Source organism: Miscanthus floridulus, unplaced genomic scaffold (genome assembly GCF_019320115.1).
Source record: "Miscanthus floridulus cultivar M001 unplaced genomic scaffold, ASM1932011v1 os_2356_4_5, whole genome shotgun sequence".
NCBI classification, from domain to species: domain Eukaryota; kingdom Viridiplantae; phylum Streptophyta; class Magnoliopsida; order Poales; family Poaceae; genus Miscanthus; species Miscanthus floridulus.
Genome location: NW_027098260.1, coordinates 116,566 through 131,621, shown reverse-complemented (window position 1 = coordinate 131,621; position 15,056 = coordinate 116,566). Strand labels below are relative to the sequence as shown.

The window sequence follows — 15,056 nt, the reverse complement described above, 5'->3', positions numbered from 1 at the left end:
CAAGTTATGCCTAAAAAGGGAGGCATGACTGTTGTTAAAAACAAAAAGAATGAATTAATCCCCCAAAGAACTGTCACTAGATGATGGATATATTGACTACCAAAAACTTAACAAGGCAACAAAGAAAGATCACTTTTTGTTGCCCATTATTGATGAAATGTTGGAGCGATTGGCGAATCACTTTTTCTTCTATTTCATTGATGGGTATTCAGGTTATCACCAGATACCGATCCATCCAGATGACCAAAGCAAAACCACCTTTACATGTCCATATGGAACATATGCTTACCGTAGAATGTCTTTTGGACTTTGTAATGCTCCAGCTTCTTTTCAAAGATGCATGATGTCTATATTTTTTGATATGATTGAAGAAATCATAGAAGTTTTCATGGATGACTTTTTTGTTTATGGAAAAACTTTTGATGATTGCCTTAAAAATTTAGACAAGGTTTTACAAAGATATGAAGAAAAGCATTTAGTCCTAAATTAGGACAAATGTCATTTCATGGTTAGAGAGAGAATAGTGCTTGGACATTTGGTGTCCGGACGAGGGATTGAGGTAGATAGAGCTAAAATTAAAGTAATTGAACAGTTACCTCCTCCCATAAATATCAAAGGGATCCGCAGTTTCCTTGGTCATGCTGGTTTTTATCGCCGCTTTATAAAAGATTTTTCATATATTGCTAGACCACTTACAAATCTTTTAGCTAAAGATGTTCCCTTTGAATTTGATGATGCATGCTTGAAATCTTTTAACATTCTTAAGAAAGCACTTATCTCTGCACCAATCATTCAATCCCCTGATTGGTCGCTACCCTTTGAAATTATGTGTGATGCTAGTGATTATGCTGTGGGGGTAGTTTTAGGACAAACAAAAGATAAAAAAGCATCATGCAATTGCTTATGCTAGGAAAACTCTGATAGGACCTCAACTTAACTATGCAACAACAGAAAAAGAACTCCTGGCTGTTGTTTTTGTTATTGATAAGTTTAGATCTTACTTAGTAGGAGCTAAGGTGATTGTTTATACTGATCATGCTACTTTAAAATACCTACTCGCTAAAAAGATACAAAGCCTCGATTGATAAGATGGATTTTGTTACTCTAAGAATTTGAGTTAGAAATAAAAGATAAAAAGAGAGTAGAAAATTATGTTGCTGATCACTTGTCTAGAATGCAGTTTGAGAATTCGTAGGAACTGCCCATCAATGATTCACTGCAGGACGGCATGCTCTTCAAAGTCATAAAATCCGACCTTTGGTACGCAAATATTGTTAATTTTATGGTTGCAGGTTATGTGCCACCAGAGAAAATAAAGAAAGCTCATCTACAAAAGTCGTCTCCACATATGGGATGAACCGTACCTCTTCAGAGTCTGCTCTAATGGCCTGCTTAGAAGGTGTGTACCGGTGGAAGAAGGCATCAAGATCATTGAACGATGCCACTCATCACCATATGGAGGACAATATGGTGCATTCCGCACTCATTCAAAGATCTGGCAAAGTGGATTCTTTTGGCCAACCATGTATGGAGACATGATAGACTTCATCAGGAGGTGTGGAGCATGTCAGAGGCACGGGAATATCAATTCATGAGATGCCATGCCACTCACCACCAACCTCCAAATTGAGCTCTTCGATGTCTGGAGCGACTACATGGGACCTTTTCCAAAGTCAAAGAACTATGAATACATCTTGGTGGCAGTTGACTATGTCTCCAAGTGGGTTGAAGCCAGGCCATGCAAAGCTGCTGATGCAAAGAACTCCAAGAAGATGTTTGAAGAAACAATATTTCTAAGATTTGGAGTTCCAAGGATGGTGATTAGTGATGGAGGAACTCACTTCACTGACAAGAATTTTCATAATTACTTGTCAAAGCATGGGATCTGTCACAATGTCGCTACTCCATATCACCCTCAGACAAGTGGCTAAGCAGAAACATCAAATAAACAAATCAAGAACATTATGCAAAAGATGGTCAATGAGATGAGAACTACATGGAAGGATCGACTACCCTGATGCACTATGGGCTTATAGAATGGCCTATAAAACACCGTTGGGCATGTCACCATACCAACTTGTCTATGGAAAGACCTGTCATCTACCTGTTGAGCTAGAATTCAAGGCTCACTAGGCCATCAAGCGATGGAACATGGACTTTGAAGCCGCTAGAATTAAGAGGAAGATGCAACTCTCTAAACTTGATGAATGGCGTGAAAAAGCATATCACAACTCTAAGATTTATAAGGAGAGAACAAAAAGATGGCATGACAAGAGGATCAAGAAGGAGTTTGCCCTAGAAGATAAGGTATTACTTTTTAATTCCAGGATTAAATTATTCGGGCATGGAAAACTATAGAGCAAATGGGGTGGACCATTCAAGGTGATAAGCACTTCATCGCATGGAGCGGTAACACTTCAAAATGACAAAGGTACATTATTCAAGGTAAATGGCCACCATCTCAAGATCTTTCTAGAACCTGAAAAACCACCTGAGGATTTGGATGAGGTAGATTTCTAGATTTTACCATAGATTTACACCACTGCCATCCTCTTTACGTTTTATAATGTAAAAATATACTTTTTAGGATTAGATAGGGATTAGAAACCGCCACGAGAAAAATCACCATGAAAGGATGACATGTGGGGCCACCCAGCCCACCTAGAGGCCACCCGGCCCACTTGTTAGCCGCCTCGCGCCCGGTCAATTCTCTCGTGTCTTCTCAATCCTTCCTTGTCGAAATCCCACAGTTTTTCGACGCATTCATTTTTTCTCGTTACGAGACCTCATATGGATAGATCTTGACCCATGCTGCAGGTTGTTCCCCCCTATATAAACGAGCCTCTGCCTGCCTCTAGAGCCATTCCATCAAAGCCTTCTCTCCAACAGCAGCAAAGCTCTCCTCCTTTCTAGTTCCCATGACCAACAAAGAGATCGTCCCCTATGGTTTTGACCCTAGCAAGAAGCTCGATGCATTTGCGCTGACCGTCGTTCCTCCAGAAGTTACCCCAATTCGCTCAAGCCAATCTTACTTCGCCCAAGCCATCCGTCGTCCGGTGGTGATTGCTCCACCGCCGCCACGTCTACTTCTCAAGGACAAGCCATGTGAACCTGACGCGTCACCGCCAATCAAGGTGACAAAGGAGATCAATCTCCTTCCTCCAAGGGCAAACGAGGTGCTAACCAGAGAGAAGACCAACAAATTTGGAGACGTTAGACGTGCAAAATACAAGTCGGTTACCCCTCATACCATCATCGATGGAGTTTGCGCTATGCCGGATCAAATCAAGGTTGTTCCGCCGAAGGAGAAGAAGAGGAATGCACCATCACCACCTATCCTAGAGGCTGAGAAGCAACCATAGATGACCATTGCTCTCTTAGAAAAGAAGATTGAAGACCACTCCGATGTTATCTATACCCTAGAGCAAAGGATCGACGAAGAACACGTCTATCGCAAGAGCCTGCAATATGACCTAAATGCTTTGAATCATTTTGTTGCTAAGATGAAGAAGTGAGAATTAGGTAGTCAATAATAAGGCATGAGTGGTGAGGTCAAGTGTTTAAATATAGTATGTTTAGGTTACTCGCTTAGCTCAGATCGTTCAAATATTGAAGTTTGTGCTAGGTAGTCAAAAGTTTGTGTTTAGTTTGTGCTTGTGTAATAAAGTGCCTTATATATTAATGGAGTATTATTATTATTATTATTATTATTATCTGTTCTCTATTTATTTTGGATATGTGCTTTGTCTCCACATGTTGTGCATAAATGTACACAGGAAAACAAGTGTGGGGGAGACACACTGCGACAACAAGACGGAATTCGATCGCGAAATTCATGAAATTCAGAAAGCAATAGAACAAAAACCACGCTCGGCAAAGTTGAACCGAAACGGGCCCGAGAGTGGGCCACTCAGCCTCCTACATGGGCCGGCCACCCCATCACAGCACTGCCTCGCCTCGCGCTTCGTCCACGGTCAGGTTTGAGTCCAATATATTCTATTTTTATATGTTTCGCTTTTCGTTTCGAACCGAATTGAAAATCCTTAATAAAATAACTTTAAAATCCGAGGAAAGATTATTTCAGTCATAACTTAAGGATAGACTCATATAATACTTTTCCTGAAAGTCATGCTACTGTTGGGAACTTATTATTAGGGACCCTATGTTACTTCAGTTGTTGTGGAATAAGATATAGTAGAATAATGAGAACTTGATTCTTGATATCTTGTTATTGGAGAATTTTATTTTTAAAAAAATTAAAAAGAATAGCAACACCTCTCCTTTGTGGTAAGCAATATCCCACGAGAGCCATATATAGACTAGAAAACCTTCTACATATACTACTTGTCATTGTATTGAGTTTGGTCAAACCTTGTGACCCTTGTTGAAAAACTTATCATGCTCTCAAGATCAAGATCACATACACTCAACATATATTTGCTGCTCCTACACTAGGAGTATGCAACAATATGTTTTTCATCCACCTAAAAATGTTCTACTCCTACACTAGGAATAGACACAAAAATAAGCTTGATAGGATAAATGCTCCAAGTTCTTGTAAATGTCTCTTTTGAAAAGTTTCAATTGCAGAAAGAGAGGCATGGGCTATGCAAAAGTTATTCATAAAAGAAAAAGAAAAAGAAAGTATTGAAAAATGGACAAGTGTCCAAGATATTGAAAACAGTGGGTACTCAGATGTCCGCCAAAAAAAAAAGGAGATGAATAAGATATCATATGTTTTCTTGCAAAAGTTTTTCAAATTTCAAACAAGAGAGATATGTTTCAAGGAGTATAGTAGAATTAGGATAGCCACCATATACATATCCACACACATGCACATCTTGATCTAAGAGTATGATATTTTTCTCCTTGGATCCTTGTTTTGACTTTACAATATATGCAATGCAAGTATGTTTTCATATTCATCCTTACCTGAGCTCCACATAAACTTCTAGAAGTAGGCAAAAAGAAGACAAAGTCATCAATGCTTTGGTAAGGATAAAAAAATACCACATATGCAGAGAGATTTGAGAGTACTACAAATGAAGAAGGTAAGCTATGTTTTGTTTTCAAAAATCTTAAAATGTTTCTCCAATTGACTTGGCTGAAGGAAGATGGTGATCTGTTTCAAGTTGTTCCATTCTTCAATCGCCCAAAGTTTTATGGTAGACACTTTGAATCCTGCAGTGCATGCATGACTGGGAATGGTTTTATGTTGATGCCTTGTCCTAAGGTTATGTCTTAAGTAATCCATCCTTTTATCGAGGACGAGTAAAAGCCTAAGTGTGTGGGAATTTATTGACTGTAGTTAACATTCATCATAAATCGTCGATATAACTTGTATAAATGGCTAAAATGGATCACCAATGTAGACTTAGGGATTTAAACCGACAAATTCTAAGAGTTTTAGTGAATCTGTGTTTTCAGCAGGATTAAATTAGAAAACCGTCAAGGAGGACCTATTCGTAAAAAGAAATCATGGAATTCCACCGCGTAATCGACGTGGGAAGTCTCTAGAAGGCGAATCACCGAAGCGAGACACGTGTCTCTGACATGTGGGGTCGCCCGGGCCCTGTGGGTCCCACTTGTCAGCCTCGTTGTTATGTTAGTTCTCTACTGTCTTAAGGATTGCATCTCTACCGTTTATTCAAGTTGGTTTGATTCGAGGGCTCAGGATTGATGCTCCAGCCTATATATACCAGCCTACACCCCTCTCTAGGGCATGTCTCATTTGATTCTAAGAGCTGAGAAGCCAGAAACCCTATTTCATATGTCCACCGGGATCAGGGCTAACAATCAAGAGAAGATTAGTCATCAATAAGATCTAGTCTTATATTAGAGATAGTGAGATAGAGTGAGAGGGAAGAGTTTGGAGGAGTCCCGGCCTGTTGGTGCTCTCTCAACTACTTGTACCCTGGCGGAATCAAGTTCTTCTTGAGCTTGCTTCTAAGATTTATCTGGTAATCGACTTCTAATTCAAGTAAGCATCTTGTTCATATTATTCTTCAGATTTGCGACTCTCTTTTAGGTACTTTAATCCTTGTAGCTCCTGGGTTAAAGTAGTATTCGTAGTGTAAGCGTGGTGCTTAGACTCAGTTACTCATGGATGTACCCTATTTTCAGATCGGTGGTAGATCATGAGGGTGACTCTTATAGCATCGTTGAATCCTTTATAATCCACCTCCTGTTAGTAGGCCTAGCAGAACTTTGTTGCTATAGAAAACATACTCTGTCTGTATTTTCTCTAGTAATATCCCAAGAATTGAACAATATAAGACAAATCTTACCGAAGTTAGAACTAGAAGACCTTTGCGATCTCCTCTACGCTTCTATTATCTAGCCTTGATTGTGAAGTTGTGATAATTTAGATTTAATTATTCTCACACACGTTTCCTCAAGTTCGATATAAAACTGGGTACTCCCGGTGAAGTGCTACATCAGTATAATATCCGTGCGCTTGCGGATTATTCTGTGTGCATTAATTTATATCAACAAGCGCTAAAAGCCCTCGAAGGCTGGACCGATAGCCCGCGCTCGCTTTCCCGCACCTACTAATGAAAACACTTGCAACATAAAGCATTTGCTATAAAATACGTCTGAAACAGGTGAAAACATTTGGAACGTACGCTTGCAACATATGTGTATAGGCACTGCAACATATGCAACATCCAGATAAAACACCTGCAACATACGTCTTAAACAACTAAAATATTTGAAGCATACACTTACAACATACGTGTATAATCATTGCAACATCAGATATACTTTTACAACATCTAAACGCAACACTTACAACATACGTCGGAAATTTAACAGTTGAAACACTTGCAACATACATCTGAAACACTTGCAACAATACTTGTAAACATTTGAAAAGCCATTGCAAAACATATGCAACATTTAAATAAAACACTTGCAATATATGTATGAAACATATGCAACGTCCAAATAAACACATTTGCAACATACATCTGTAAAGCAGATGAAACATCTTGAACAAACGCCTGCAACATACGTATACAACAATTGCAACATATGCAACATCTCGATCTACTTTTACAACATACATATGAAACACTTGCAACATATTTTTGAAACATCTTAAACAGACGTTTCCAACATGCGCTTTGAAGTGCAATATCTTCTTGCTGCTTGCACGAATAGAGGCTCATCAGCACGTGAAGTTCACCGGTGTAGAGCTCACCGGTGGCGCGAAGATCGCCGCTCTAGTGGAGAATGCCACGGTAGGTCTGGTGGAGAAAATCGCGACGGGTCTCCATGTTGCGCGGGTGGAGCATGAGCTATGCGTGGACGAGTTCCGTCGCGGGCTGCGCGCGGACAAGTTCGGCTCTGACCATGGCGTGATAGGCAGGCGAAGCGCGAGATGTGCTGCGGGCGAGCTCCACCCTGGCCGTGTGCCAGCTAGAACAAGCGGAGCACGAGATGTATCTGGGCGGCCTTCGGCTACCACTCCTATCCGCTGAAGGGGCTCTCCACCGCAGGCGCACAGCTGGGTTGCCCGTTACCCGAATGCCCAGGCCTCTCGCCAGTTTCCCTAAAAAAAAAAAAAGCCTCTCGCCAGTTCACCTCGCTTGAATCCGGCAAACCCCAACAGGCCAAAAACCCACCTAAAACCTCTCCGGCGTCTGGCTTCCACCGCCCGCCAGGTCGCCACCCCTCCTCCCAGCCGTCAATTCGGGCCACATCAACCATGCGCGGTCGTATGGGCCTCCTCCCGCGCCTCCTCCGCCGCCACGTCCACCGCCGCGCCAAACCATCGCTCCCTCCCCCTACCCCCAACCCGCCGCGCCCGCCGCAGAAGCGCGAGCCCGTCTCCATCCACGGGGAGACGTGGCACGACAGCTATGCCTGGATGGGCGCGCTCTCCGACGCCGCCGCCATGCGCCACATGGACGTCCACATGGAGGCCGAGGAGAAGTACGCCGAGGCCTGCCTCGCCGCCTGCGGCGCCGACCGCCTCGCCCGGAAGCTCCAGCTCGAGATGGCATCCTGCCTTGCCTCGGACTCGTGCACGCCGCCCGTCCGCTGGGGCCCTTGGCTGTAGTACCGACGCGCGGACGAGGGCAAGCAGTACCCCGTGCTCTGCCGCCGGTCCGCTGCGCTCCATAGCGAGTTCGTCTCGTACAGTGACCCCTCCGCAGGTTTCGACTTCACGGCTGGGAAGCGCATCGAGCAGAAATTGGTGGATTACAACAAGGAGGCCGAGCGGTTCGGAGGTAACTACTAAAGTTTTACCACAAATTCCAGTTTGTTTCGAGGCCTTGCCCTGTGGGTTGCTATTCGCCCCAGTTGATGTGTCCTGCAATATTGTTACCAACTCACTATTGTGAATTATGTTATCGATTCTATGATCTTGCCATCTGGCACTTGATAGTGTAGTATTTTGCACATATCTAATGTGCGTCTGCGAGTATCTGTAAGTTTACAGTCTGATTTTCATGTTATAAGAGGATTATGCAAAATATATGATTCCTGTAGAACTTTCTCTAAGTTTTGCATGCACGTCCAATGCATTGAACTATAGATATGCTGTACGCCCCATACTACATTTTTGGAGGTAGTAGAAATACATCGTTTGTCTCACTATTGCACAGATTGTTAAGTTATATATATGCAATCATTGATATGTAGGATACTCATATGAGGAGCTGTCTGAAGTATCTCCAGATCACAGGTTCATTGCATACACAATGTATGATAAAGATAAGGACTCCTTCACTTTAATGGTTAGGGACCTAGTAACAGGCACACTTTATGATAAACCCTGTGCTGATCGGGTGTCAAATATTTCATGGGCTATGGATGGGAAAGCATTGGTTTACATTGTTACAAATGAGGAAAGAAGACCATATAGGTCAGTGATTTTTCTTTATAAATCTGCTCATCTATGTTTTTTTTCATTGCAATCTTTTTTCTGTTTTGGTTAGGTTGTTTTGTAGCATGATTGGATCCAACAAGGATGACATTCTCATGTTGGAAGAACATGATGAGAATATTTTTCTAAATATCAGACATACGAAGGATTTTCGATATATAACGTTAAATGTCTTTTCAGACACTCACTCAAAGGTACTGTTTATTGTATCCCTTATCTGTGCTCCTATTATTTGATCTTTTGTTTGCTGCTCATGCCTTTTTGTTCTTTTTTAGGTGTATTTAATAAATGCTTCTGACCCCCTGTCCCAAATGACACTTGTATGGGAAGGGGAATCCCAAGTTCATTGCATTGTTGAGCATCATCGTGGACAGCTTTATTTGTTTACAGATGCTGCAAGAGGTGTCCCTGTTGATTCGCATTATGTAATGCAGTCTGTTGTGGAATCTTCTGGGCCAAATAGTTGGAAGGTTCAAATTATTCGTCTCCTATGCTATGTTGATTTTTTTCCTGAACCCCTGTTCTCTACATATACAAGTGCAGTCCCTTTGTGGCTACTATAAAGAAGCACTTCTCCCAAAAATTATATACTTTTGGCGAATACATACATGACATATGTAATTAAGCTAGTTGACTTGGGTAGAGGCAATAAAAGGAGACTTGAAAGGATGGAATATACCCAAAGACTTAGCCTTAGATAGGAGTGCTTGGAAGACAGCTATTCACGTGCCTGAACCTTGATTGTTTCTGTTGGGTTTCAACTCTAGCCTACCCCAACTTGTTTGGGACTTAAAGGCTTTGTTGTTGTTGTTGTTGTTGTACTCACACTTGATGTTTGAACCAGAATGTTTTTGTTGAGGAACCTGGTGTCATTCTTGAAGATGTTGATTTTTGTGATACTCACATGGTGCTTACTCTGAGACAAGGCAGAAAACTTAGACTTTGTTCAGTTAAATTGCCTCTAACTGAAGATATCAAAGTAAGTGAATTGTTTATCCTTATCTATGGTTGAACTAAGTTGCGACACTTTACAATTTCATTCTTGATGGTCTCCCACAGCCTTTTCTCTTCTGTACAATTGTAACCTTGTAAAGATCTGTTGCTTATTTATTTACTCGCTCCATAATTATTCCACCTATTGGAAATCTGGAAACTGGATATCTTGAAGAACAAAAATCCTGTACGCATATACTGTTCACTTCTCAGGTACCTACTCATCTATCAGATTTGCATCCAATTGACCTGCCTCTTCCCAGTGATGTGTGTCAGATTGTATCTGGACCGAATTATGATTATTATTCCTCAACAATGCGTTTCACGATATCCTCACCTGTGGTATTCCTCTGCTCTTTCTTTTATTATTCTCTTCCATTCTTCTATAAGTAACCTTTTTTCAGATTAGGGTAGAATTTATTCACTCATACTATTTTTATGTTATTTGTATGAAATAACATTGTCTTTATTTCTGTCATGTAGTTTCTGATGAAGTGCATCCCATTGTTTTGTCATGTTAAACTGTCCTCATTGTTTCCATATCATGAATTATTTTTTATTTTCTTTTGCCTTGCTATTTCTTGAAGATGATCCATTTACACGAAAGATCCATTTGGGTTAGCCCTTAGTTTACTTGAGTCCTGTTTTCACTTAAGATGTTTTTAGTTCTAAAAGTAGTATTATGGATGGATGATGCAGTTATGGAAGGAGCTATCCTAATGCTGCTTTTTATATTTGGCATTTCTCTACTGTAACTTGTGTTACATTTTACTACATAAGTCCCAGAAAGGATGCAATTCTAGAATTGTGTTCACTCAAACCCTGATAAGTTTGACCAAATTTGTATGAAAAGATACTAATATTTATCTTGTTAAATATATATCATTATATTTGCCATGGAATATATTTCATAGTATACATAATTGAAGTCATAAATGTTGGTAGTATTTCCTATAAACTTAGTCAAAGTTAAGATAGTTTGACTCAGACCTTAGCTAGAATTGCATCCTTTTTGGGACGGGTGGAGTACTCACTCCTACCTTGGTCTTGCACATTTTATGTGTTTTCCAATTCATATCACCCCTTGTCAGCAACACTTCTTTGTTAATATTTGGAGTTTGATGCCTTGTCTTCATATGGTCGTGAATTGATAGCAACTCATATGTCTTTATAATCTATGGGTGCAATTGTGCATTACTGCAATTGACTCTTAATTTAATGTCTTTTATCATATTTTAGTGTTGATCATGTCTATATCTTGTTTTTTTTTTATTTATGCTTGTTGGTGCCTAAGCTATATGAACAGATGCATTTTTTCATGATATTGTTAGTAACTCATATAAAGGGCGGGCCTGGTGCAAGCGGTAGAGTCTTACCGCCTGTGACCGGAAGGTCCCGGGTTCGAGTCGCGGTCTCCTCGCATTGCACAGGGGTAAGGCTTGCCACTGACACCCTTCCCCAGACCCCGCACAGAGCGGGAGCTCTCTGCACTGGGTACGCCCTTTATTGTTAGTAACTCATATAAACTACATAGAATTTATTCTATGACACCATTGATTGTTATATCCGTCATTTTTTGTTGCATGCTAGTCAAGAATGTGCTCTATTCTTTTTCTGCTTTCCTAGTTTCATACCTACTAGTGTGTTGTTACCCTAATGGTGATGGAAGCTATAATCCATTTGTAACTAGAATAGCACTCATATTGCACTGAAACTCCTTCTTACTTCTCTGAATACATCACTTGTGATTTCATAGTGATATCATAATTCATATCCTTACAGCTTGTGTGGACTTTGTTCTTGGATTTTCTCGTCCTTCCCTAGCATATGCTGCGATTATAATGGTATACATAAATTGATGTTTCCAATGCTTTTCCTTCTTTACAGTAAGCTTATCATATTGCAGATGCCTGATGCTGTTGTTGACTACAACTTGCTGAATGGACAGTGGCAAATAGTCCAACAACAAAACATGCTTCATGAGCGAACAAGAGCACTATATGGAACTTCTTTTGCTGTAAATATGGGCAGGCAATCCTCAGATAAAGCAGATTTTTCAAATGATGATTTTGTTGGTTGTGCTTGGAATGAGCTCTCTGAATACTATGCTTGTGAATACTATGATGTTCCATCAAAAGATAGTGTTTTGGTTCCACTTACTTTAGTATACTCGCAGAAGCATAAGAAAGATGGAAATCCAGGATTACTTCATGGACATGGTGCTTATGGTGAGATTCTGGATAAACGTTGGCGCAGTGAGTTAAAGACTCTACTGGATCGTGGTTGGGTGATTGCATATGCTGATGTTAGGTATGTCTAGCCTACTTTAATTACCTTTATTATTGCTATGAAATGAACTTGGGAAGCTTCATATTAATTTCCGTCATCCGCCTGGAAAATTTTGAGGCATGGCATAAAAATATTTAGAAAGAGCTAAAATATTTGTTCATTCATGGTGGCTGTTGCCTTATTAAAAATAATTCCAGCTTTAGCCTTTTGAACTCATGTCATGTGGTTATACACTCACTAAAGCATGTGTATTCAGGGGTGGTGGAGGTTATGGAAAGAAGTGGCACCAAGATGGTTCACGTATCAAAAAAATGAATTCTGTATATGATTTTGTTTCTTGTGGAGAGTTTCTTCTTGAAAAGGGTATCATACAAGAAAATAAGCTTGCTGGATGGGGATATAGTGCTGGAGGACTTCTGGTGGCCTCGGCAATTAATTCTCGTCCAGATTTGTTTCGTGCTGCTGTTTTAAAGGTATAAAGCATATAATTAACTATCTACGTGTAGAAGACGAGAATTTGTGTGTGCTATCTATAGACAGTCCTTAATATTAAACTAGACTAACCTAGGGGGAATTAAGTGGCATTTTATTAAGAAGAAAATATGCACCCAAATTCGCCTCGATGGGGACTTGAACCTGGGTGGTCTTGGTATACATCCACACCCTTGTCCAACTGAGCTATCTCAGCTTCCTTAGACAGTCCTTAATCAGTAGATGGGGAAAATATTAGCGCTTTGATTAGGATCTGTTCCTGACTTTGATATTGATTGATAAAAGTAAACCCATCAAGATGCTGAAATGCTGTTCAAGTGAAACTGAGCATACCAAAAGACAACATTTTTTTTCTCATTTTAGCACAATTTTACTCCATGTTATATAAACTGCCATCTTGGCAACTATGCTGCTGTAAGACTGCATTGGCACTTGCAGTGCCCTTTTGTAGCTGATTTTGTGGTCAAAGCTGTATAAGTAGGCCATATATTGCAAACTTAGAGGCTTTATACCCTAATAGTTTTTTAAGCTTCGTCTATGTTCATTGTTTGTCATCAAAGTTTTGGATAAACGAAATTAATGATCATTTCTAGTAGCAGGTTGGGAACTTAGCTCTTGGATTCCTCTTCGAGATTGGAATTCCCATATAGTCATGTTTTCTTCTCTGTAATCTTGAAGATACGCTGTTGTCAACTCTTTTCTTTTGTTTCTGCTGATGTTCCATTACCCCAGTTTCCATTTTCACCCTGCAGGTCCCTTTCTTGGATGTTTGCAACACCCTTCTCCATCCTATTCTACCTCTTACAGCCATTGATTATGAAGAGTTTGGCTTTCCCGTGGATCATGAGGAATTCCTGGCAATCAGGAAGTATTCTCCTTATGATAACATCCAGAAGGATGTTCCTTACCCAGCTGTGTTTGTGACATCATCATTCAATACAAGGTATGCATTACCTGGATACTCGGTTGCTGCTTTCTAGTCCCCTTAACCACCTTCCAGCTTTGTAATCTTTGCTCCTTGCTAGTTGGCAGAGAAGTGCGCATAAAAGGAAGCTATCTAATTCTTGCTTCCATACATTCCATTTGCACTTGATTCAACTTTTTGTCAAATGCTTGAATTCAACAATTTGTTGCATTTGACAAATGCTAGGTTTGGTGTATGGGAGGCAGCTAAATGGGTTGCAAAAGTCCGTGAATTTACTCAATATGATCCAGAGAGGCCGGTAATTCTCAACTTGACAACAGATGTTGTAGAGGAGAGCAAGTATTTGCAGACCAAGGAATTAGCATTGGAGACTGCTTTCCTCATTAAAATGGTTTGCAATGTGTGAACAATGTGTCATCATTCTGAATCGAACCCTGTTGGTCAAACAAGGGAAACTCAGGCTCCTCTCCATCCTAGGCACATGAGCTATTAATCGAGTAATTGGAGCTTTGTGAGGTATCACACTTATTACCAAGCACATTTTTACTGATATCAATAACGTATGCAGCAAATTCCAATCACAGATTATGTGTTGCTACACCTGCTTTATTATCAGCTTTTGCAGAATTCATGAAGAAATTGTATGTCCATATTTCCTAAATCATGAGGTATCTCCATACGTGCCATCTATCTCCAGATGGCATGGTCTTCCGTCACAACTTACAATGGGTGGCTAGTGCCTAGTGGACTAGTGGTATTATGCTCATTTGTGAGTGAATCCAGATATCTGTTATCTCAGGGGACATGCTGACTGTTGAACAAGTCCACAAACATATGATTATATAGCCTCTACATTATTACTGCAATGAAATGTTGATCTCGTCCATGATGGTAAAAATCACCTTTGTATGCTGGAAGCATCTAACTCATGGTTTCTTAGCTATACATTCAAGTCAAGTTTTGCTATCTTCAGTATTTCAACCGTGGGAGTTGACATCAAATATCTGAGGACTAGTTGTGGCAATGGAATATGGTGCATCTACTCGTATACTGATTTCAACTTAATAGTATCCGAGAATGCACTGTGGCAGAGTCAGAACAGAAAACAAAGCCAGCTTCTTGTTACAATGGAAGAGGGGGAGGTCATCAGTTATAGGAGCTGCGCATCTGATTCTGACCGATGTTTTGTCAGTATGGGGAACTTCTACAAACGATAAATATACCGCAGTCGTGTAAGCACAAAATATTTGAAGATTCGGTTGGAAAATACTCATCCTATGCAAGTGAATCTATGGTACAAATATGTTGCACATTGCACAATGTATTGATGCTCATGTCTTTGTTGCAAATTGAGGTTGACACGTTCCTAGTGCACTGGTCAGAACAAGGTAGAACATGTGGAGTTGTCATTGAATCCCATATTACCTCCTTTCCTCTATATATGCTGGCTTGCACCGGATT

General features: G+C 40.4%; 1 protein-coding gene across 2 annotated transcripts; it reads left to right on the top strand.

The window, feature by feature from the left end:
• Positions 1-7,732: 7,732 nt before the first annotated feature.
• LOC136534890 (uncharacterized) lies at positions 7,733-15,048 on the top strand. Of its 2 annotated transcripts, none has more exons than XM_066527254.1 (12): positions 7,733-8,237; positions 8,653-8,713; positions 8,833-8,875; positions 8,949-9,090; positions 9,172-9,366; positions 9,741-9,875; positions 10,122-10,231; positions 11,777-12,199; positions 12,435-12,651; positions 13,423-13,613; positions 13,821-14,111; positions 14,212-15,048. In XM_066527254.1, exons 1-11 carry the CDS (start codon positions 7,866-7,868, stop codon positions 13,999-14,001), a joined length of 2,070 nt encoding a protein of 689 aa, XP_066383351.1. In that variant the 5' UTR covers positions 7,733-7,865; the 3' UTR covers positions 14,002-14,111; positions 14,212-15,048. The 2 variants fall into 2 exon arrangements, with proteins under 2 accessions (XP_066383351.1, XP_066383350.1); XM_066527253.1 differs by having other exon boundaries at positions 10,065-10,231.
• The last annotated feature ends 8 nt before the right edge of the window (positions 15,049-15,056 follow it).

Coding starts and splice junctions, on each gene's coding strand:
- LOC136534890 (XM_066527253.1), top strand. CDS start 7,866: ATGCCTGGATGGGCGCGCTCTCCGACGCCGCCGCCATGCGCCACATGG. Junction 8,876..8,948: donor GAGGAAAGAAGACCATATAG/GTCAGTGATTTT, acceptor TGTTTTGGTTAG/GTTGTTTTGTAGCATGATTG. Junction 9,091..9,171: donor TTTCAGACACTCACTCAAAG/GTACTGTTTATT, acceptor GTTCTTTTTTAG/GTGTATTTAATAAATGCTTC.